At 46.8% G+C, this 25,597-nt stretch overlaps 2 protein-coding genes across 2 annotated transcripts in view; one reads left to right on the forward strand and one right to left on the reverse strand.

The window, feature by feature from the left end:
• The first annotated feature begins 494 nt into the window (after positions 1-494).
• LOC119378728 (uncharacterized) lies at positions 495-3,389 on the forward strand. The gene has a single exon (XM_037647762.1). It carries the CDS (start codon positions 495-497, stop codon positions 3,387-3,389), a length of 2,895 nt encoding a protein of 964 aa, XP_037503690.1.
• A 3,467-nt stretch (positions 3,390-6,856) lies between these two features.
• The window catches only part of LOC119378729 (uncharacterized), a 33,291-nt gene continuing 14,550 nt past the window's right edge, over positions 6,857-25,597 (reverse strand). Inside the window, exons 2-4 of the mRNA XM_037647763.2 lie at positions 20,085-20,285; positions 14,263-14,469; positions 6,857-6,955 (exon numbers count right to left, since the gene is read on the reverse strand). Coding sequence (XP_037503691.1) covers positions 6,906-6,955; positions 14,263-14,469; positions 20,085-20,285 — 458 coding nt within the window. The 3' untranslated portion in view covers positions 6,857-6,905. The remainder of the gene's footprint in view (positions 6,956-14,262; positions 14,470-20,084; positions 20,286-25,597) is intronic.

Below are 25,597 nucleotides of genomic sequence, written 5' to 3' on the forward strand. Positions count from 1 at the left end.
TCAAATTGCGGTTACAGCGCAGGGGAAGACACGAGACAGACACGAGTCTTCATCCGTCTCTGTCTCGTGCCTTCCCCTGCGCTGTAACCGCAATTAGAAACAACTTAAGAAGTCATGAGAGGCCCCGCCCAGACGACCGAAGCGCGGCAGCCGATCGCCTCCGCGACTAACGAAATAGTCCAGCCCATGCACGCGCCTCCATTGGTGCAGGCTTGTGTTCATCCGCCTTTGAGGAGGAAATGCCGCTGACTTCTGAAGTTGTATTCGAGTACAGAAGGTGTTGCGCCAACACGCGTTGAGAGCACTCAAGCTCGCGTCCCTCCTCCACTTCCCTTGTTCTCTCTCTTTTAGGGGCGTATTAGGGGCGTAGCTCCTCTTAGTCTAACCTTGTCACGTCTCCGTTGTCCGGCGTAAACGGATCTCCCGTATGATGCAATAGAAGGCGCTGTCTCATAGAAGTACATACAAACTGCAGTTCAGGTACGATATTCTAGATGGCGCTGTACACAATCTGTGGAGGTGTGGGGTTTCTGTGGCGAGAGGGCAGCACCTGGACACCGATCGACAGCTGCTGTGCGGAACACACCTGGATGGTTGGCCACGTGCACGCAACGCCAGTATTAGCGTGCGTAGTCTACCTAAGTGTTGCTCCAAACCAACACTCGGAGAACACCAACATCGTACACTGCATCAGACAAGACATTGAGCGCTGGGGGCAAGGTCATGAAGTGCTGATCCTAGGCGACTTTAATGGCCACATCCAGGAGCTCGACGGTTACACTGACCACAATGGGAGGCTCTTGTTAGAGATGACCCAGGAGCTTTCCCTTGAAATCGCAAACCTCAGAGCAGACTGCGAGGGCACGTATACGTGGTGCGCACGGGGCCTGAGCTCATGCATCGACTATGCCCTTGTGTCACCAGGTCTTGGCAAGAGCCTCCGGAATGTGCATATTGATGAGGAAGGCCGGCACAGTTTGGGCAGTGACCATAATCGCCTCAGGCTGCAGTTTGAAGCATCTCCTTGGCGTCAAAAGGTGAAGAAACACGAGCCTGCTACGCGGTTTCTCCCCGACGCGGCCTACGAGGAAGTGGCCAACGAATTTGAACTATGCCCCGGCCGCGAACAAGCAGATACCTATGAGCAGTACATTGCCCAGCTCCGCCAGATCATGCGGAAACACGAGAAGATTGTCAAGGCGCGTCGAGGGTTTAGCAGAAAGAGTTGGTGGGATGGGGAGGTCCAAGCAGCAATAAAAGCCCGCCGAACCGCCAACCGATGTCACCGCCAGTGTGTAAAGAGGCCCCACAGCGCGGATGTCCAGGCGACATGGCAGGAATATCTGCGGCGAAAACGAGAGATGCAGGCTATCACACAACGGAAGATAGCAGAAGCCAACCACAAGACGCTCCACGCAATCAAGTCTGCAGGCAGAGGAGCAGCGGCCAAATTCTGGACATATGTCTCTCGGCTCGATGGCAAAGCAACACAACCGGAAATTCGCACAGAATCAACGGGGGACAAGACCACAGATCTACACCGAGCCTTAACCGACCATCTTCACCAACTGTACGCGCAGCCACACCCCAGTACACATACTGAACTCCCCTGCCCAGATGTCTCAGAACCGACTGGCACAGGCCACCAGAAGTGGACAGTGGCAAGGAGCGCCATTGACAGGGCTATCTCCAAGATAGGTGCCCGCACTGCTCGGGGCTTCGACGGCATTCCTGCAGGGCTGGTGAAACGCCTCGGTGCTGGCGCACGGGCCCAGCTGGCCGATTTCTTCAGCGAAATCCTAGCTGGTGGCCCTATACCAAGTGACTGGCTACGTGGCAAAGTAATCCTGCTCCCGAAAAGGGGGGGAGACCCCGGCCTCCTACGAGACTACAGGCCACTCACAATCACAAGTGTAGTGTACCGTGTGTTCGCACAAGTTCTCAAAGTCTGGATGACTACGTGGGCCGAAGAGGGTGGTCACCTCACGGAGTTACAGAACGGTTTTCGACGAGACCGACGGCTGGAGGACAACCTTTTTGTCCTGACCCAATGTATAGAGGTTGCACGAAAGGAGGAACGGGGGCTGATTGGCTGCTTCCTAGATGTGTCAAAGGCCTATGACAGTGTACCACACGAGCTATTACTACAGCACCTAGAGGCACTTGGGATGCCGCCCACATGGACTGGCTTGCTCGGACGCCTGTATAGAGATAGCTCTGTTGTGGCCACCCTAAACGGAGCCTACTCAAGTGAGGTGAGGGTGGGCAAGGGATTAAAACAAGGCTGCCCTCTTTCACCCTTACTCTATATGTTGTATACCGCCGGTGTAGAGCGCACAATACTAGCCTCTGGGGTGGGCTTTGTGGTGGAGCGCATAAGCGATGGGCTCAAAGAACAGCAAACCCTGCCGGGACTCGTATTCGCTGACGACATTGTGCTGCTGGCGGGAAACAGTGGCGACCTGCAGATCCTCGTTACCAGCTGTGCCGAGGCCATGGCGCCACTGGGACTGCAGTTCAACACGAAGAAATCGGTGGTGGTCAACTTCTCTGGCCCGGGGCTTCCTGGTTTGCTGACACTGCCAGGTGGAGGAATGCTGCCCGAAGCACCTGAGTACCGATACCTCGGGGTGAACTTCTGGGCACAAGTAGATTATACAGCAAACCACGAGAGGCACCTGAGACAAACATCCCAGAGGGCCGGCCAAGTACTCCGTAGGAGGTGCCTGTGGGGTTTCAACCGTCCCATTATGGTGCGCGAACTATGGAAGGCTGTACACGTGCCGGCGCTGACTTTCGCTAATGCAGTGATTTGCCCCGCTGCGCAGACCCGGGAGTGGCTTGAACGCAGTCAGCGCGCCGTGGGACGACTTGCTCTGGGGTGCCACGGCAACGTTGCCAACGAGGCAGTCCAGGGTGACCTGGGTTGGTCCTGTTTCGAAGCGCGGGAAGCTCGGAGCAAGCTGTCCTACGAAGGCAGGTTGCGCCTGATGCAGCCACATCGCTGGGCACGGCGAATATTTGACTATGTTCACCGCAACGGCATCCGCACCAGATGGTCGAAAAGACTGCAGCACCTCAGCAGGAAATACGGCTTCTATACGAGCCCTGTGCAGGAGGACACCGAGCATAAGTGGTCCAAAGCAGTTAAGACCCAAGTGCGAATGACGGAGGCTGACACTTGGCGGCGAGACATGGAGGAGAAGAGTACACTGAGGATCTACAGGGAATCCAAACAGGAGATCCATGTCGAACCTCTATTCGACAATAGTGTAGCCAGCAGCCTCCTCTTCGAAGCACGAGCCGGCGCTCTCAGAACTCTGGCATATCGCCGGCGCTTTGATGACAGTGTGGGAGATGCAATGTGCCGTGTATGTGGTGCCGACTGAGGAGACAATCGAACACTTGGTCATGAACTGCGAGGGCCTCACAACAGCACCTACAGATGGCACCACCTTACAGCAGGCGCTTGGCTTCTCGCCCAACGACGCTCCTGGTGGTGGCGGAGTGGCTACGACCAAGAAGCGACTCAGTGAGTGGTGGACAAAGGTGCGCGCACATTGACATGTCGAAGCTCTCCCCGTTGAACATGTGCCTGTACAGTGGTGGTCAGATGTGTGTGTAGCCACTTACGTGTACGCGCTATAGTTTTCTTTCTTTCTTTCTTTAAGTCCTTAGGGCCAGGGCATCGGGTGATGCCCGCACGTTACAAAGGGTGAGGCCATAAATCCAATCCAATCCAATCCAAGCTTCAAGTGGCCTCCGAGCAAAGGGGCGAGCAAAGTATGGCCTCCGAAATCCAGGGAGCAATTTTTTTTTTTTCCGTAGCCCTCCCGCTATCTCAGCGCCTGGCGCCACTTGTATACGCGGGACCCGCGGGACGCTGAGGAGTCGGCGGAGTAGTCCTAGCAGTCCTAGGCCGCACCCGGCAGCGTCACTTTGTTCCTCGAGCACGTTGTTCGTTCACGCCGTCAAGCCATCTTATTCCGCATCGAAGTTGCAAGATGCCGTGGGGAAACTACTGCGCGAAGACTGTCAAGGAGAAAGTGGAGATTTTGCGAGAGGTTGACCAAGAGAACTCGAACAAATACGAAATTGCGAGGAAGCACGGCATACCTCCGAGCACGTTGTCAACCTACATACGCAACAGGACGGCCATTGAAAACGCCTATGAAGCCGAGGATTTTGGTGCCAGTCGAAAAAGGCTAAGGACAGCGAAGTTCCCGGAACTGGAGTCGGCTTTGATTATCTGGGTTAAAGAAATGAGAGCCCAGAGTATCGCATTGAGCGGCCCTATCATCATGGCCAAGGCAGCCGATTTCGCCCTGCTCTTGGACATTGAAGACTTTGTCGCCTCCGAGGGATGGTTTCATCGTTTCAGGGAGCGGCACAATCTCGTATTCCGCACGTTATCCGGCGAGGCAAAGGAAGTGGACGCCGAAACATGCGCTACTTGGAGAAGCGACACCCTGCAGCAGTACTTGGAGAGCTACTCACCACAGGATGTGTTTAACGCTGACGAGACAGCGTTATTTTTCAAGTTGCAGCCAGACAAGACGATCACCCTACAAGGGAGACAGCTGTGCCGGCGGCAAGCGCAGCAAAGAGCGTGTCACTGTTCTGGTCGCCGCAAATATGACCGGTACGGAAAAGGTCCCCCTTTTTGTGATTGGCAAAGCACTCAAGCCACGGCGCTTCAAAAACATTCGGTCACTGCCGACGGAGTACGCCGCAAACAAGGAAGCCTGGATGACAGGTGACCTATTCAGGAAGTGGCTACTGAAATTCGACAGGCGAATGGAACTGGGCGGCGGACGCGTTCTTCTTGTCGTCGACAACTGTTCGGCGCACAAAGTCGACGTTGAGCTGAGAGCAACAAAGTTAGTGTTCCTTCCAGCAAATACGACTGCGGCCCTACAGCCAATGGACCAGGGTGTGATAAGGAACATCAAGTGCTTTTATAGGCGTCACATGCTGGAGAGAATGATTTTGTGCGCGGGCGACAGGAAGGACTTCGGCATTACGCTGCTCACTGCCATGCACATGTTGGTTGCGCGCATGGGAACAGGTGACCACGACCAACAATCGCAAACTGTTTCCGCCACAGTGGATTTGCAGCTGGAAGTGCGCAGGATAGTTGTGACGTCGACGTGGACGGGGCTGAGGAGCTCATGCCAGTGGCATTGCGCGACACTCTTCGGGGCGTACGTTTTTGCCGATTATGTTGAAGTTGACACCGGTGCATCGGTGTGTGGTGCCCTGACTGATGAGGACATTATCGCTCAAGTAGCCGGTGCGCAGCCTGTTGCTGAAGAGCCAGAAGGTGAGGAAGACAAAGAGACGAAGCGCCTGTGCGCCCGTCAGCTTCTGCGGTGATGGAGGCACTTAATGTGGCGCGTCTCTTCTTCAGCTTTGAAGAGGGTGAAGAGGATTCCCTGCGCCGCGTCCGCGCGCTGGAACAGAGACCCGCAGCTGTGGCATTCAGAGAAAAGAAGCAGATGGTCATCACCGACTTTTTTGGCCAATAAATATTTTTCGTGCCCCCACCCCCGAAATCCACCCATTTTTGCTCACTTTCATTATTTCGAATTTTGTTTAATTCGAAATTGCTCAGTGTTCCCGTGGAATTCGAATTAACGAGCTTTTACTAATCAATACTAATAAATATCAATACTTGCAGTGTCTTTTTGTTAAAGTTATGGAAAAACCAATTTTCCATACCATTATTCCATTGATGATAGCACAAGAAAAAAATGCATCTGAAAAATATGCGCCTCAAAAAAAAGGAAAAAAAAATTGTGCTGGATGTGCTGGTAAAGCCAAAACTGAAACTGCCTGCAAGCAGGTGCTTGACATAGTAATACCTGTGCAGAAGCGCTACCTACAGAAGATATTCGGGCAAGTGGGAACAGCACTGCCTACGCTGATTTGGCTGGGGCTGCGACTGATAGTTATCTCAGGGTATGGTACACCTATCTCTTTGCACTCCAAGTGCTACCATAACCACTTTTGTTGCTTAGCCATGCAAATGATGGAAGTGCAGCCAAATGCCACTCCCATCCCAAAAATAACTTAATAAAGGTGCATCAAATTTTCTTCTGTGCAGAAAAGGCCATTCAATTTCGTTTCCAATAAAGCATTCCAGCAGAAACATGTTTTGCAGTTAATAAGCACATGCAAACACATAAATAATGTTCATAGAAGTATGTAACAGACCACACATGCTGTTCACTGAGCTTAAAAGGGCCCTGAACCACTTTTCCAAGTAATCGTCGAATGACCTCAGTATCAAAGCTTATTGCCTCATGAACTGATCAATGAAAAATTTTTCAAACCCCTCAGGAACGAGGTGAAGTACAGGGATATGTACCATGCTTTAATCACTTTCTTCTTGCATCCCGAAGAGTGCACTGGAAGCTATATGGGGAGCGATGACATAGGAAGCTACGCCAGTGTGCATCATGACCTCAAGCGCGCGTCATAAAATGCTATCGCGCTGTCCCAGTGTGATTCCAGTTTGCGCTACTGTTGCCACTGTGTAGATTTAGTAGACTATAGCATGTGGCAGCACCGTATGGCAGAAGTGAATCTGATCCAAACGCCACTCTGGGTTTATGTCAGCTACCAGCCAATAGCAGCAATCTGCTCTATGACGAAATAGAGCCGGCGCAGACCCTCCAAAGAGAGTGTGGACAGGTCTAAGAGAGGGCACTTGAGAACGTGATAACTGTGCGCTCTGCTTGTGAACTCTCCTTGTTCCACATAACCTTCGCTGAGCTGTTCAAAGCAGTGTCTGCTTTCCGCTGTATTCGTTTTTTTAACCAAGCACGAGGGGTGGTTGAGGACACCTTTAAACGTTAAATTCCATGTACAATCAGACTACTCGATTCAGGGCTCAAACATACTCACTCAAGAAAGAGGACGTCAGCTGATGCCAGACACTCCACAAGAACATCTGCACAAACATGAGTGCGCACTTAGCAACAGTCTGGCAAACCTAGCAGCAAAAGCACGAGCACATACAGTACATGAAGGCAAATAATTTTTCACGTCACAGGAAAATAGACTGCATTTACATTAATGATTGTGGCTACGGTTAGGCAGAAGAAACACAAATACTACAAGCTAAGAAACCACACCTTTTCTTCACATCTGTCCAAATGAACCAAAACGCCATTTCAACATGTGAATTGTTTTAGCTTCCTAAAACATAACTATGGTTGCTTGATGTAACGTTAGCACTTGAAAAATGAACTGTTCAATCATTACACCAAAAAAACATCTCGAAAACTTATTTGAAGAAAAGTGCAAGGCAAAAAAATTACAGTGATATTGCGCACACGAGTTAGATAAAACTCATACAGTGAAACTCCAGTCATACATCACTGCTGGTGCAAATATTGGTGCGAGAAGAATTTGTAATATTCTCCAGCCGAAAAGCATTGCTTAGAATACAAAAACGATCGGCTGTTTCTAATATATTTCTTTGCTGTTGTGGATCATACAAACGCACGAGCAACACTGGCAGTGCAGCGTACACAATGCTGCCGTGTACGCGATACACGATACCGGAGTGCAGCGTGCATGCCATGCTCCCAAAAATCTGCACTCATTCTCTGAACGAGAGTTTCCTGAACCAGATCAAAAAAATGCTGTCACCGGGCTACCCCGAAATGGAAGTCATGACAGCCTGCCATAATTTGATCAAATGGGTCAAAGGTGTCAATGAGGAAAAAAAAATAAAAAAGAGAAGGTCCGCAATGAAAAAAGGCCAGTGGTTGTACTTTATATACATAAAGTTTCACACTGCCTGAACAATGTAGGAAGCAGGTATGGGGTGCGTGTGGCCTTATTTGCCCCCAATAAACTTGCCACTATCTGCTCTAGGGGTGCCACATTACCACTATAAAAAAAACCGGCTCTTCGAAAGGGGAGAGGGGGTTCATACAGGTGGTTGACTTTATGCTGAAAACAAAGATGCCATGTTCAGTCATTGACACGCAATGTCATGTATTGTAACATTGTTTGCCTAGTCAGAAATCAATGTGATGTACATGTACAAAAAAAAACACAGCTAACCAACTATTCTGTTGGCACAAAAATAAATAATGTCATCTACCACTGGCGTAGGCGTTGGGGAGGTTCAACCCCACCCCCTTCCCCGAAATTTTTCAATCGTTGTACGCAAACATACAACCCCCCCCCCCTCAAAAACATTTCTGGCTACGCCATTGCCATCTACATATGTGCCATCCATTTAGAACGTAAAGCCCTAGCAATTATTATTAATACATGTAGTCCACGGCCAGGAGCAAGCTCTCGTTCTCAGGTTGAGATATCCAGTCTTTCGGAACAGACATTGACATAATTTTCGCTGCTTCGAAGGCGGAGGATTTTCACTCATGATGCAAGCACGTAACCACTGATGTTCATTTTTGCTCTATTTAATTTATTGGTAAAATTGAACGAATCTTGCTTCGAGTTTTTATGGGCACAAGATAGAAATTGGTTCAAAGTTGTGTGAGAGTTCAGTGACTGACAAAAATGTTTAGTATAAGCTTCGTAGTTGTTGAATTTACGCTTATAAAATGCCAAAAGAAGTATTAACCATTATACGATGGCAAAAAAAACGGCAAATGGCGGCCAGTCTTGGGTGCGGACCGGCAACCGGCCCACTGTTAAAAAAAACCGGGCGGGCCGATCGAAAACCGGGCAGGTGGCAACCCTAATCCACTCCTGTTTGCATAAGGAACTTAGAGCGTGGGTAAAACTTGCAACTCATGTTCTGAGAAGCAAAAAGACAGATATATTAGATACAAGTCAGCTGTTGTTTATAGGTTGCCATTGTCATGCGGGCGTGTATATATAGTGGAACCCTGATTATATGACTTTGAGGGGACCACGCAAAACCACCGTATAATACGGGCATCGTATAATCGAAAAATTAAGAACATAGGCAGTGACACTCAGTCTTGTCCAAAAAACGGGTACAGACCGCTTGAATAAGCCCGCGGTACGATCCTGCATTTCTCCGAGGGAAGGTAGGTTAAATTATTTTTTAAAAATCACAGCTAACCATTGAAGACGTGTGAGCGAATCTTTATTCTCAACTTGAAAAAAAATCTAATCCAACATGCATCTTCCTCCGATAAATCGAGTCCGAAAATTGCCTGCGCGTAGAAACGAAACCAAAACCGCATTGGCGACAGCCTTGCATCAGAAGAAACAGATACAGTGTCATCGCGATCACATGATAGCGATGGAGCACATGTTGAGAGTTTGCATAGGATGCTCTCGTGCCTGACTGAGCAGTGCGCATTGTAATTGTTTCCTTGTGAAGCACAGTTGGTGATGTGCTGCTGCTATTATGAAGGCTCACATCAAGGGAAAGTTATTCTGCACGGTGAAGATAGCTGCGTTACATCCTTTTTGAGTGCTCGAGGCCTGTGACCGAGTACAGCAAACAGAGGGAGATCTTCAGCTGTACGCCACCCAGGAACAGTTCCCATGGGCCGAAAACGTGAAAATATCGAGATCTCAAATACGAGTTTGTCGACTAGCTGAAGCTACTCGGTGTAGATAGAGCTTGTCTAGGTAACAATCCGGGATGTGCCTCGATCGAGGCATATCCATAAATGACCTTAAAGCCAAGGAAACTGGATGACAGCACCAAGTGAACTACCAGGAGAATAAATTTTCCATTCTGTGAAGGGATACTGTAGATGTCTCTTTGCTTTTTTTCTTAATCGTCAACCTAACGGCACATAAGTTTTTATTTTGCGCCCGTGAATAAATATTTGGCCAGTGTTAGATTAGAGTAAAAAAGGCGTTTCTTTTCTCGGATGGTATCAGAGAGTCGTCATACAACGTGGGAACGTGGGGTCAGCGTAAAATTGCATCGTATAACCGAGGTTTTTAATACATTATTTCTATGGGGGTTTTGCAGGGACCAAACCGATTCATCGTAAAGTGCGGGTTGTCACAAAACCGGTAGACGTATAATCGAGGTTCCAGTGTATTGGACAAACCGGGCGATGCGTGAATATTAGATTGAAAGAACTTCTGTCTTTGTTGAGGGCTACAGGCGGTTTGCACCTTCCATCGCACTGCTAAGATTGTGGATGTGAACCCATGGTAAGGGAAACCGATTGTTTGTTCCAGCATAAACATCAAAACACAAGGGAGATAATGGAAGCTATGACAGTACTCATGGATTCAAACCAGACATCAAATTTTCTGGTATAACGACTGGTATGCACTATTGCTCGAGATAACCCCGTCATGTCACGACGAATCTGGTCTCTAAAGATAATGTTGGCTCTGATCTACGCCTTCGAGTCAAAATTACGCCGATATTACCCAAACTGAAGACGGTGGAAATGAAAGTATGTGCGTTACTTAGCTCTAAATTGTCCTGTTTCAATCCGTGAGTACTGCGCATTAACAGCGAAGGGGAGAGGTGCATCTGTCTGTTGCCTTTAGCGAAAAGTAGGTGCGATTTTGAAATTTGAGTGTCATCTTGATTAAGGCGGGAAAAGGTTTCTTTCACATTTATGTTGGTTAGTCTTATTTGTTTGTTTGTTTCTAAACGCACGTGTATAGTCCACGTGCTCTGGCATGTTTACATCACTTGGATGATTGTGCTGCACATGTGCAGTCGTTCTGTTGAGGCGTGGTTGGCTTTTGTATTTATTCGTCTCGTTTTTTATAATAAACCGTAGTTCTGAGTCAGCGCTCATGTCATTACATTCTTTGAACTTCGTCCTTGTCTGTTTAGCACTGTAAGCTGTTAAAAATGAACCTTCACCAACTAGCCCAGATTTTCCTTCTTGTACTGGTCCTTCAGAAGAGCACTGACGTTTTCATAAACTGCGCATTTTGGTGCGAGCTCACTGCAGCTGCTTAGTGCTTCAGTGTAGTGCCTCAACTGCTCCCACATAGCCAGGGCTCTCTCCAGCACTGGCACATCCTCCATCCAATGGTGAGATACGAAAGGAAGTGAAAACTCACTACTCCTTGTCTCTTGAACAAAAACTGGCTGAGGTTTAACTCCTGGAAGCCTAGTTATCACAAGCAAGAGGTACCGTATTTTCTCGCATATAACCCGCACTCCTAACTCTGAACTCCCCGAAAAAAGAAAAAAAGTCCTCGCGTATAACCCGCATGCTTAGCTTAAAAAAACTGTTTTGGGAAGTCACAACTGCACAGTCACAATCTCGTTTACAAAAGAACTTTATTTGGAAGCGATCGCCGCAACGTTGACGGCGCCGATTCCCGTTCCTTCAATCATCGCCCGACTCGCCGCTGTCGCTGCTGCCATCCGAGGCTTCGTCGCCGCTCTCGAAGACGCAATCGTCTTAGGTCACAGACGAAGTCACCATTCATCCACGCGTTATCTTCGGTTCGCACAACAATCCCTGATGGCAGTGGAGTGCAGAGTAGCGTTTTGCGCTTGAAGATTACGTACGGGCGCAGTTTGGTACCGTCCGCCTAAGCGCACAACATTACTGTGCAGCGTAGTTTGGTGTTTCCGCCCGTCAGTACGCTTACAGATTTCGAGCCCTTTTTCTGCAAATTGGTGCCCATGGGCATCTCGAAGTACACCGGCGTTTGATCGGCATTTCCCACCTGGGAGAGCAAATAGTTGTGCTCCTTCCACAGCCCGATGACGTAACGTTGATAGCTCAACAGCTTATCCTCGCAGGCGTTGGGAAGCCGCTGGCACATAGTCATTCGCCGCCGCATCGAAAATCCGTGCCTGGCCATGAATCGCTGGAGCCATCCACGGCTCGCCCGAAACTTGCATGAGATGTTCATCTCGCGGGCCAACCTCAGCGCGGACCAACCTCAATAAATTTGACAAGCTGCGTCTCAAGAAGGGGGTAGGCACCAGTCTTCGGGCCGCAAAATGCTCGCTTCTCCTTGTGTGCACTTTCGAGAGAGGCCTTTTTTTTTCGCCAGTCGCGAATGCAGGACTCGTCGACGTCGTGCCTCCTCGCAGCAGCTCTGTTGCCGATTTCTTCCGCAGCAGCTGTAATCTCAAGTTTTTCTTTCGCGGTGAAAGATTGCCACCGAGACCCACTCATGGTGCCTCATCAGACAAGGCTGACCAACGGTGCAAACTGGCCACACCTGACTCGGAGACAGACGCTGCCAAGTCACTGTTGTGACGCTGTTGACCAAATCAAACAAAGCACGCAAAAAGTGAATAAACACGCTACGGAGCGGATCTGTCTATGGCCTGTGTTGGCTTTTATTGGCTTTGCACCAGACGATGCCGATGGGGATGCGGACTGCACGGCAGGCCATGCATTGCCGTGAAGCCGACCTCTGCTTCCGGATTATTCGCAGATAACCCGCACCCTCACTTTTCAGGCGATTTTTTTCAAGTTTTGGTGCGGGTTATATGCGAGAAAATACAGTATGTTTAGCTTGCTTTTGCAATGACTATGCACACAGCGTTTCATTAAAGTTCAGCTTTATTGCAAATTTGATGGCAAAACCACCCAGAGGTATCATAGATCTCGAGAGCGCTTGCAATGGATGGAATGAGAGATGCGAGAGAAGGTGGTGGCACAGCAAACAACATTATGCCCCAATACGGCAAACCAAGTGCATAAACTCAGAACTTGCACAAACAAGCGTTGTCTTGAATATGTTCAGTACTTGCCGGAAGCCCTGCTTAACCACGTGCTAAGCGGCGTGACGAGTGCCGCTGAACCCGCAAAGCGGGTTCACATCTGCCACGAAAGTCACATCTGCCACGAAAATAACTTCGTTATGTCCGAAAATTCCTTATAAACGGTTATATGTAGCACTGTATCTATGACACGACTATTCTTCATTTACTTCGTTATAACCGATAATTCGTTATATCCGTGTTCATTATAACGAGGTTTGAGTGTACTCGAAATGATGACGAGGAAAACAAAGGCTGTGGCGGGAGAGACTGGTCCAGCTTTGCCCAATCCGTCTGCGTGTGTAAATGGTGTGCTACATAAAAACATCCGCCGCTTTATCAAAACGCAACGTTTGCTGCCGCATGGAGCAATCGTTCCTAATTGTGCACATCACGTCGCCTACAAAGCTCACGCCGTCACTAGACGCTTGCTGTACCATACAAACATGTTTGCTATAAGCGGTCATAGTGCCCACATTTCTCCTGACCACACATGGGTGCGGTGACAGCAAGCTGCTTTCATCTCTGAAGGCAATGCATCTGTGTGGCAACACATCACCTGTGTGGCAATGCACCTGAAGGCAATGCATCAAAATGTGTCAATTGATCTCTCAGCAAAGTGGAAAGAACAAAGCACACAATGAAATGTGTTAATAGTGTACTTCAGAAGTTGTGAAGGCGCACAAAAATAAAGACACAAAAGAAAAGAGTTCAATTATCAATTTCAGAACGCACCAACTAGCTTGCAAAAAAGTACTTCGTGAGTGTATTTTTGATCTTCGTCACCAAAAATCCCTGGATCATCACCACAAGAATTAAACTTCTGCCAGAATTATGACGAGCTGCACAAGCAGCATATCTCAGCTTGTGTACTGCTCAAGATATCGTAGACCTTTCAAATTTAAAGCTTTGCCCCACTGCATTTTACTGCCACAAATTAAGCAGGGAATTTGCAAGAATGCTGTGTCCTGACAGCTACGACTCGAAGGCAGCACAAGCCCTGCTAAAGAATTTAACACTGGTCATTAACCAGGCTACAAAAATTGAGGCAAGAACCGAGGATTGGAGTTAAAAGCCTTGAACTACAAATCCTAGCAAGCAACACTGTCAGTAGCAAGTACGGCTCTTTGATGCGTTTTTTACAACATAAGCTCGCAAAAATAATGTTCCTTTAGAATGACTGTCAGCTAAAATGTTTCTTGGCAGCACACGATCACCTCGTTTCTTTAAAGGCAAACTGGAATGCCTTGATGTTAATGATCTTTTTCTTATTCTGCTAGTGAGCCAATATAATCCCTCACCTGAAAAGCAGGCAAGACTTAGGGGCTGCATTTTCCATTGATATGAAGGACTAATCTTATTTTGTCCCTCATGACAAACTGTCTTGTGCAGTCAGACAATGCTTGAGGAAAATGAAGCACTGTGCTTGCAGAATGGATCAGCTGTCTGTGTTGATGTGTTACCCAAATCTCCATGTGTGGCCTAAACCAATGTGTGACGTAAATCTGCACATTTTCTTCCTGCACTCCATGAACATCTCTGTCCGACCTAACAGCTAACCAGATCCCTGCCATCCCGCTCACCAGGCAAGTGAAGTTGGGCACAGAGTGGGGCAGCTGGCGTGCACACAAGGGCAGTAATGCAGTGGGTTGCAGCCATGCGTAGCGACACTTGCTTGGCTTGCAGCATGACAGCCTTCAGAGAGCCCAGTACCTTTGAGACAGAGTCTGCCTCATTAGGCAGCGGGGACGAGTTTGCCAGGGCCAAGGGCAGCAAGTGGCACAGGTCCTCTGTAAAAAAAAAAAGCAAGCATGGACTGCAATTACAGAGCTGAAATTCCATTCTGGCAGAACAGCGCAGAAAATGGGACTATGAGCACGCAGGACACAGCGCTGATTCCATCCTTACAATTCAGGATCGATACTTTTAAATCATTTGATTCAGCATTATACAGTGCACCTTTCTGGCAGTTCGTAGGCGACTGTACTTTTTTACTATCACCACGATCAGCTACATACTTCGCAAGAATGACAATAAACTATTACTATCTAAGACTCCAGCGAAAGTCCAGTGGTCTGAGCTCTGAACATGTGTACTTTATTGTGGTTTCAGGCACTGCTGTTATCTGTCGCATCGACGCTACCACACTGAGACATGGAACAGCCAGCTACAAAGGCTATGACGGGAGCCTGGGGAGTGACGTCACCAGTCGAGCTTTCTATAAACTCAACGCTGCTGAGCGAAAACTTCAGTGGGTTCGTTGGAAATGCAGTGGTCCGAGCTCTGAACATGCATACTTTATTGTGCTTTCAGGTTAGTTATTACTGCTCATACATGAGTGATGAGCAATGCATTTTGATTGTGTCGTGCCCACGTAGATTTCTGAAAATCGCACTGGAGTGTTTTCATGTTTCTAAGCTTTTGCTCTGTGGGAACATAGAAGAAAACCCTGGTCCTGATGTCGCTAAGATGCTTCAAATGCTTACAGATGAACAGAAGGCTATACAAAACGACTTAGCTAATGTTAAAAAAAGACTAGATGAAACTGAAAAAAAAAAACAGAGTCCATGACGTAAAGGATGTCGAAAGTGGAAAAATAAATTAAGGAAGTAGTATCAAAGAAGACAACTACTATTGCTAGCTCAAATGTGATCCTAGGGGAAATTCAAGAAACTACAAAAGCGCACCTAAAGAAGTTGGTGGATTTGGAAGATAGGAGTAGAAGATCTAATCTTGTCGTGTTTGGAAGTAATGAAACCAAAGACGAAACACAGGAGACGCTCAGGCAGAAAGTTGTTAAGGAAGTAATGGAGGACAAGCTTGGGGTTTGCTGTTTGTCGCATGAACACACAAGGACAGGAGTCATCAAACCGACCAGACATCTTGTACTTTCAAAATTACTTGGAGAAACAAGATGTCTTACGTAAATCAGGGAAGTTGAAAGGAGCTCGTATATTCCTTCAAAATAACTTTTCTTATGAAAAGTGTAGGAAACAAAAGAACTTGTGCAAAGTAATATTAATAATAATATCTGGGGTTTAACGTCCTAAAACCACGATATGACTATGAGAGACGCCGTAGTGGAGGGCTCCAAAAATTCCGACCACGTGGGGTTCTTTAACATGCACCTAAATCTAAGTACACGGGACTCAAACATTTTCGCCTCCATCGAAAATGTAGCCGCCGCGGCCAGGACTCGATCCCGCGACCGTCGGGTCAGTAGTCGAGCGCCATAACCATTAGACCACCATGGCGAGGCATTGTGGCAAAGTGCAAAAACTGATAAAGAGAACAGAAAAAAGGTTTCCTTAGTGAATGATAGGCTTCGTATGGATAATACACTTCATGTCTGGAACGATGCCTCAAACGAATGCATTTAGGTAAAGAAAGTAGCTATGCCAGGTGCCACAGCAACTGTGCATCCTCTCTCTGAATGCAAGAAGCAGTGTGAAAAAGATAGATAAACTAGAATTGCTGCTCCTTAGTTACATGTGCAACTTGTAATCACTGACACATGGCTTTCGGACAAAATAAGTAGTGAGCAAATTGTACCACCACGTTACAAATTATACAGACGTGATAGAGGTCCAAGAGGTGGTGGTGTTGTGGTTGTAGCGAAATATAGCTATTGGTTTTACAAACCATGAGTTTATTTTTAAATGTAACAATATTGGGCTTCACATTTTTGCATCGTGCAGCTTATCGGCCACCTGGTGCTGCTTATTCGTACCTCGTATGATTTCCTGTTCTTGCATGGACATCATAATGTTACATTATAACTGGCGATATTAATCTGCACGACATAGATTGGAGGCAACTGAACTCAGAAAATTACGCATCCTGTAATAAGAATAAACAGTTCACACCCCTCGGAATATGTAGAAAGAGAGCCTGTTTATCTTTCTTGTATAGCGTCCTTTGCAAAAGGGCAAATATAACTAGAGACGTGAGTTGGGCTAGTCGGTGCATATTAACTGCAGACATTACTGAATAGCGCAATAAAAATCACAGACAAGGTAGAGACAACAGACAGGATGGAGCACTCCGACCTGTCTGTCGTCTCTACCTTGTCTGTGGTTTTTATTGCGCTATTCAGTCATGTCTGCAAATATAATGCCACCGCCCTGTCTAAGGCAACTGACATCAAGAACGTGTCACACCCTGACCCATGCTTTGAAGCCTATTTTTGCTCAAACAGTGGCTTTTCATAATAGCTTTTTTCTGAGGTCGATATCGGAATGGAATTAGCTACCAGAGTTCGTTGTTCAAGCACCATCATTGTCGAGAAGAATATCTGTCAGAGAATATATGATACCAGTGCTTTTGGTCTTCGATGTGTTGGTTGTTTCTTGCGATTTTATGTTCATGTGCTGCTTTTAATCTTACTTATGAACATGTAATTGTAGTCCCTGCTTCTACATGCAATTGTTCGTTTGTTTACTGAGCCTTTTTTGTTATGAATGTGAAATTTCTGAATATACTTACTCATGTAAATGTCTGTATATATGTGTGCCCCTTTGGCGTTGGGCCGGACCTCGACCCGCAGAATAATAAAATAAATAAATACATAAATAAATAAATAAATAACCAGAACTAAATACTCTCAGTCCATGTCTAGATGTGGCTCACCAGCTATGGTGTCGTAGAATCTCTCTCTTACAAGTTCGCTGCAGCCACAACTTTACAATGTGGGCAAAGCGGAAAAACTTACATTAGTACCAGGCAATCAACAAGCACTGAAAAGCCTAAGGCAGTGAAAAATAATTTGGTGCTCTCTGATACTGTGTTTCAAACAGCATGAGCACCCCCAACAAATGTGAAACTGAATCAATAAACTAATCAACATATCAAACCTGTTGCACTGATGTTTTTCCTTAAATTGCACCTGGCAAATGCCTACAGAAAATGAAATCAGTGAGCAAACCTCACTGCCTTTCAAACACACCATGAAGTTGCGCCATAACATAATGAGCTCGTCGATATACAGCACACAACATTTGAAAAACACAGAAAATAAAAACATGACCAGACAATATATTGTTGCTTATTTTCATTCACGGCTGAAAGTATCCTTGGTTTTTTTTTCTCTCCAGTGTATGCACACTAAGTATTGAAGATATGGCAAACAGAAAAGCTGGCCAAGACTTAATACGTTTATTCGCATCCACCCGAGTCCAGAACGTTAAGATGGCTACAAATTCCTGGTCGAATGCCCTCACATTCACAATAGCCAGAGCTTGTCTTCTTTTTGTCAAAAGATTATTGGAAATTCAACACTAAGTTTGCAACAAAATTCAGGTAATTCCCACAATTTAACCTTGACCTCGAGCGTGCGCTGATTGAATGTGTCACAAGAAGAGCACAGACGGACACAGGTTAAGATGGCCAAAGTGCAACCTTCAACTGATATTGAAACAGTGAAAACAGTTGAAATTGTGCTTCATCCTGTAAACCTGTGTCTGTCCGTGTTCTTCTAGGGATACTTTCAATCAGCGCACACGCAAGGTCAATATGAACCAACTAGTCCCAATCGTTGCTTTACTCCACAGCTTACCCTCTATCAAACTTGCGAATTTTTAAAAAAATAACGCCACAACCAACCAAAGATTTCTTTCTAAGCATGATGGCTTGTGGTTTGTATGGTCAGTGGTTCTGGAATCGTATGGATAAGTTATGCACATATTTTCCTACCTTGTGAGTACACTTGAACCAGTTCATAACGAACTCCATAGTGCCGCGAAAAGTGGTCATTATATCAGTAGTTCATTGTATATGGGCTCGTCCTTAAAAATGTGAACTTAGCGACCAAGCCGTTGTTGTTTTTTTTCTGCGTATTTTTATTAAAAAGTTTCAACAACCCCTCCGGTGACAAGTTAAGCCTTTTAGCATCGTGAAGCAATGCCCGCTGCATGCTCAGGAGTGAATTAAACCGCCTTTGCAATGAATTGACACCATTTCCCTGAAGCGCGGTACCGCCACGTGGAGCCGATCGTCCCTAGCTAGCTAGTTCCTGCAAGTGCTGATGTTGCCCCCCTCCCGACATCAAGTGAGGCTGTAGCTGCTCTGGCCTTTCTACACCACTAATGAGGCACAACAGAAGGCACCAGCTCGCCACTTGTGGGCCATTGAGACTACGTAGTAGGACACCATACTTAAGCATATGGTTGCCAATAAGAATCCACCTACACTGCTGAGTTCTTCCACCCAAAGCAATAAATATTTTGTTTGAAGCTGCAGGTGAGTTTTCACTGCACGAGTTGTTCACCGACTGATTTGTACAAGAAACTGATCATTTCTTGCAGGATTTTATATATATCGAATTCTTGCTGAATTGAACTATTCCGCACTACCGCCACTGACTGTTCCGATATATTCTGTTTTGACTGTCCAGGGCTCCCCAATTGAAATGCAACAATTTAGGGCTGAGTAATGCCCTTACTTTCTTTTCCACCATCTTCACTTCATGTCATACTGGCATTATTTCAATTTGAACACTTGCATCAGAGCCGATATTACCTTTAGCAGCCAGATTCGTAGCAATATGATGTAATCATCTCGAGCAATTGCAAATATCAATTTCAATCCATGAGCACCGTACAGGTCAGGTCTGCTAGTGCTTGTTTGATGTGTAGCTGATCACAACATTGCAAACGTGAGGGCAAGAAATGTTTGGCAGTTGTTGACATGTAATCGTAAGTTCCTTGCAGCAAGCAGTGCCATGACATTCCACTCATGTTCACAGGAGTCTCATCTACAGATCTAACACATTTCATTACTATGTTCAGGAAGTTCCTCAGGTTCCATTTAAAATTGCACTTTATGCTTGCAATAAGTCAACATGTATAACTGCCCATATGCAACGCTACACACCACATACATTTTCAGCTCGAGCAACAGCAAGTGGTACACTAGTGTAGCCACTTCAGCTCGTGGTACAACACAAGATTTTCACTGTTGAATGAATTGTTGGGGTTCGACGTCCCAAAACCAAGATATGATTATGAGGGACGCTGTAGTGGAAGGCTCCGGAAATTTCTACCACCTGGGGCTCTTTAACGAGCACGTAAATCTAAGTACATGGGTCTCAAGCATTTTTGTCTCCATCGAAAATGCAGCCAGCGCGGCCGGGAATTCGATCTCTCGACCTTCGAGGTCAGCAGTCGAGCACCATAACCACCAGACCACCATGGCGGGTCCAAGATTTGCACTAAAAGGCCATCAATCGATATGTGCACGCGACAGTGGCTAAACTACCAATAAAAGAAGAAGTTATCACTCTGTGTGCACTTGCAGCAAGTTGCCGCACAGTCTTATCCACTGCATAACAGGCTCGGTCACAAGCTCATTAAATGTGTTTGTCGACAGAACGGCTGCCGTAAGTTGCGTCACAGGAAAAGTTTCTTACGCAGTAGCTCTTCCTGAAGTTGAGGGCTGCGAGATGAATGTAGAGATGCAGCAGATCGATAAAGCACCTGTGGCAGAAGTGCATTCCGTAGCGAAATGCCCTCTTCACGTAGCCGGGAAAGAAGGCGGACTAGCTGTTGTAAGGTGCACTCAGGTGATGAGGATGATGCAAGGAGCCGCATAAGAACAGCTTCCACTTCACCTGAGGGCAAGACAAAAATTGGGGCATGAAGCAATGAAGTCGAAATGCAGATTACATGAAAAAAAACTGTAAACGTTATAAGCAGGCAAGCTAAGAGGTAATGAACTGAGACAGGGTAGATTTATTTAGGTAGGTGTATGCAGCAGAACAGTGCTCACTTGAAGGAACACATTCCACTTCTGAGCATAATGGTTATGTAGAGACAAGATAATGAGGCCTGCAAGCAATTTAATGCAAAAATACTACTTCGCTTTACCAGACACTTGAGAAAATATCTGTGTTTGAACACAAAGTATGCAAGGCAGTTATTTCAACGCTTTCCTGTCAGCATCTATAACCGCTATCGATGGCTTCAACTTCGAATTTTGCCGCGCTCGGAGCACTTATGGAGAGCTAGCATCATCCATCATATAAATCACGAACTACTTCACTTTCTAAATGCGAAGCATTTCTTAGCGAAACTCGGGCACTTTGGCCATTTCTTTCTTTCTTTCTTTCTGTCTGTCTTCTGTCTATCTGTCTGTCTGTCTATCTATCTATCTATCTATCTATCTATCTATCTATCTATCTATCTATCTATCTATCTATCTATCTATCTATCTATCTATCTATCTATCTATCTATCTATCTATCTATCTATCTATCTAGCCGCCTACGTCTGGGCACTCTCCAGGTCGCCTCCATAACTTGTAGTATACCACAATTGGCAGAGCACGATCCACCGGTCATGACCGGTCATGACATGAATAACGCAAAATACCTGTCGCGTACGTCATGAAACCCTTTCTCTCAATCACGTGTGGCACATACCCGCAAACCAGAGTTCATGTTTTGCGGGTATGTGCCACAGGTGATACAGAGTCTATACTATCAACACAGTAATCACAAACACACACACATTGACATGCAAGGCAAGTGATAATAACTGTTGAGTTTTTATGTCCCAAAACCACGATATGATTATGAGAGTCGCCGTAACGAAGGGCTCCAGAAATTTTGACCATCTGGTATCTTTAACGTGTACCGAGATCGCACAGTACACGAGCATCTAGCATTTTGCCTCCATCGAAATTCGACCGCCACGGCCAGGATCGAACCCGCGACCTTTGGGTCAGCAGCCGAGCACCATAACTGCTACGCCACCGCGACGGACACAAGGAAAGTGAGGAAGCTGAAGACAGAACAGCCCTGGAAGGCGCTCAACTACCATCCACTCATCCACGTGGTCCGCAACGTGGACCACGTGGATTACGCAAAAAATGGGGCTAATGCTTCCTACAATAAACCTGTCGAGAGAACCAGGTCTCTCATCACTACCGGTGACTTCAACATTGCTTTATCAAGACCCAACAACATCTGGTCCTTATACTGCTGAAAGATGGCTTGGATGTGGACAGGGCATCAAAAGACCTCGCTGCCACGTCAAGGACAGGAGGCATCATTGATCATTTCATCGTAAGAGGCATCCAGGATTTCCACCAGCTGCACTATACCTCACACTTCACTGCACTTAGACCCCTCGTAGCCACGATCATGAACGGATCCGAAACAAGTCCGGTCTAGCTGCTGGGGCTCTCTGATCACGGTCACGATGACCTTGTTCAAGAACTGTCAAGAACCCCTTCCACACATGCACACGGGTGCGTGCGCGCATGCGTGTTCATTGTCTGTGTGTGCATGCGTTCTCCGTCACAGCATAACATCACAGCATGTATAAGCATAACAGCTGTAACAACTGCAACTGTGACTGTAACGTACATGCAGTGCACCTGTGCATGCCACTCGGCTGTGTATATATCTAGGAAAGCTTTCCTGAATGGAGTTTGTTGCGAGTAACGCCTGTCCTGCGCATCTGTGTTCCTTCTTTCTCTTGTTCGGATTCGCGCTATCCGGTATTGAAGAATATAAGCACTACATATCGGCTTACCTCCTCTGGTACATATTGAGAACACCCATGTTGCTGTTGGCATCATTATGCAACTGTAAACAAGTGGTTTTATAATACATATGCAACTCTTCAACACATCAGTGTGCGTATACCACTGCCACATTTCTCTAGCGTCATTCCGTAACGTTTCGCTCAATGTGAAAAATTACGCCACAGTCACCATCCCGCGCATGCTTCTCATAACATCGATTCCCATGGTACTTGGGATCTGCTGAATTTTTTTCACCTTTATGTTCATTTCTTCCAACACAGAGGGAATTTGAAGTGCCAAGGACGGCTAGCGCTTGCAAGTCAAGGACGGCTAGCGCTTGCAGCTTCGGACATGGCATCAATGTCACGCGCAGCTGTCTGCCGGAAACTGCAAATTTCGGCAGATTCCAACGAGCCTGAATCAGAATGTTTTATGATGGCAGCAGCTCAGATTCGGAAGATGGTTTTGATTCATTGGACTTTAGCACGAACAGCAAAAGTGCGTCAAACAGCCGTAGAACGTCAGCAGGTATCCACCAGAAAGTCATCGTTGCCACGCTCCAACCTAAAAATAGTCAGCATGTTCTAAAGGTCACAGTTCTTATCAGCACAGTATCAACATCATTAGGGCAGGACCACTTGCTGGCAGCTGTGCAACGAGTGGAGTTTAGCTTAAGAAGACAACCGAAAGTTTGGTGCCAATTGCGCCAAACTGCGCCAAGTTGTGAAACCTGCTACATCCTGCTACATCTCCGCTGTTCTGCGTCAAACTATGAACACACTAGCAAAAAAACGTGCTGCAGAGCACCGCCGCCGCCAAAACGCGACATTTCAAAGCTGCCGCGTGGCAGGATTTTCGGGCCGCGGAGGAATGGGTCCGTGCTTCATTTTTCGCGGCACGCCGCCCGTCACCATTCTGGGGTGCCCGACTGGACACTGATTGATGGAAGAGGCTCGTTAAGCGCTGGTTTGGCTTGCTCAGGCTTTTGGGGGCCGGAATAATCCTCTCCAGACTTGTCAATGACTTGTAAATTGGCGTGACCCCCCAAAAATGCACCCTGGAAGGAGCAGTTATCGCAAATTGAGGTAGGCAAGCACCGTTTACTAGAGTTTTAGCAAGTTAAGGAAATATAGTACTGCAAATACGGTAAGGCAGTACGGTAGCGTTCCTCCTTTCCCGCTGGTTGTGCTCGTGCCACTCTCCGTTCCAGTGACAATGTGTACCCCAAACGACAGGTGTCTCGTTAACAATACATAGGCTGACGGGCAACAGTGAGGCGTGACAACCCCACAGTAATTTTTGAAAAAGCTTTCGTGGTGTTGGGGTGCCTTTACCGGCAAGAGATCGACGACCAGGAAAGGAGGAGCGGTACCATCATACGGTAGCGTATTTGCGTACCGTATTTCCGCATCTAGCTAAATCTCTCTACTTTCACGAACCAAGAGGCGGACAAGCTTCGCACCAGCCGTGAGCTGGCGCAGTTAATCGGGAGCTTCGCGTTGTTTGAAAATTTTCACGAAACTGCAACACCAGCTGGCGAGCAAAACTTATGGAAAACTAGGTTTGCCGTGGAACTGCTAGCAACAAAGATTATTCCGTACTCAGCGGGATTAGCTAAAAGCGTATCGTTACACGTTTCTTGAAGGGAATTGCTCTTCGCATTCTTCGTATCTCGTGGTCTCATAGAGCCGCAAGCACAGAATATGTAGTCGATGGCGGAATGAATCAATACACTGTCACGGAGGTGTCAAAGGGTTGTCTCGTACCACGAAACTTTCCGAGGATGTGCCCAAACTTGCTGAACACATGATCAGCAAGTAATTTCGTCGGCTTGCTCAACTGAGCTCACTTAGCACGCGTAGCAATGGCAAGCCGCATTCGCATTAACTGCGGTTAATACTGTGAACCACAGTTAACAAAAGCTGTCCTTGTGACACTGATGAACCAACTAGTTCTAGTGAACGCCGTTTGGACGCATCTTCTCGCCCCCTTGTCATCCCCTCCCTGCATAGCTTTCAGCGCGCTCGCTGGTATGAAAGGAGAGAGAAAGCACTTAAACCGCACTGCAAATCTGTGTCTCTCCACTCGTACTTCACGAATTCTGATAAATTTTGTGGCAGTCGATTCGGGAGCCAATAAGCTCTTTTAACGACGGCATTAGACGGTTACTTAAAAAAGTGTTGCAGGGTCTCTATAAGTACGGAAGCAACGCGGGCGCCGCGCGCATGCCATGTACTGACCACGGGAAACGTGAGCACATCTGTAGTGTCAGTCCTACAACCCGAATAGTATTACGTACATGAAATCCTGCTGCACCACTCATCGCTGAAATAGCACTTTCGAAGGTTAAAGGTAAGCTCACGCAACTTTAATAACGCTGGTTGCAGGCGAGCCAGTTAGTACATATCTGAGCACGAAAATGGCATAAACACGGGACAATGGGGTGAAGCATACGGACAGCGCTGTGTATATGCGCTTCGTTCCACTGACCCATCTTTGCGCACTGTTTTCATGCTTTCATCACGCGTTATTGGAAAGTCCTGTACTGGTGAAGTGAAGCACTTGCACAGTGTAATTTCGCCATGTTTGTATGGAGCACGTGTTAGTCGTTCTGTCAAGCACGCTCGATCATTATTTAATCTCTGTTTTCATTTTGGTAAGTGACTGTCATAATGACAAAAGTCACAATTTGTAGCATTGTACGTGTGCACAGTTCCTTCAATTAACCTTTGAGATTTTTTTGAAAACGGATTGCCTAGCGTGAATAAGATAATTTGGACACTACCACACACTGTGTCCTCCAACAGTCATGTGGTGTATCTAGCGCCGTTTTAATATGCCAAATGGGTTTCATATGAAGGTCAGCAGATACTGAGTTTGTATTTCCTCGTTTATTACCCTGCGGTCAAATATCTCCATGCGATAGGCGACGCACTGTGAGCCCTTGGCATTCTTTTATGCTCGGGCAGATTTGCTTTTCCCACCGTTCGCGTTGGCTAGTAGTCTTTTAGCAAGTTACAGAAATACGGTACGGTATTGCGCTCATAACTGCCGCTATAAATTCCCGTGATGGCACCCAAACACCATGAAAGCTTTGTTTTTTCCCAATAATTACAGTAGGGTTGTTGCACCTCATTGTTACCTGTCAGCCTACGCATTGTTAGCAAGGAACCTGTCGTTTGGGGAACTGTCGCTGGAACTGGGAGCGGCTTAAGCTCAACGATCGAGAAAGGAAGAGCCCAGCGGTAATACCGTACTGTATCTCCATACCGGCTTTCCGTAACTTGCTAAACCTTTTTAATGACTGAGTTATGCTAATTTTTTTTCCGTGCGTATGTCTGCCGGCTTGTGTGGTGGGCGCGCAGAACCCGCTTTAACATAAACTGACTTTCT

This window comes from Rhipicephalus sanguineus, unplaced genomic scaffold, assembly GCF_013339695.2.
Source record: "Rhipicephalus sanguineus isolate Rsan-2018 unplaced genomic scaffold, BIME_Rsan_1.4 Seq949, whole genome shotgun sequence".
NCBI classification, from domain to species: Eukaryota; Metazoa; Arthropoda; class Arachnida; order Ixodida; family Ixodidae; genus Rhipicephalus; species Rhipicephalus sanguineus.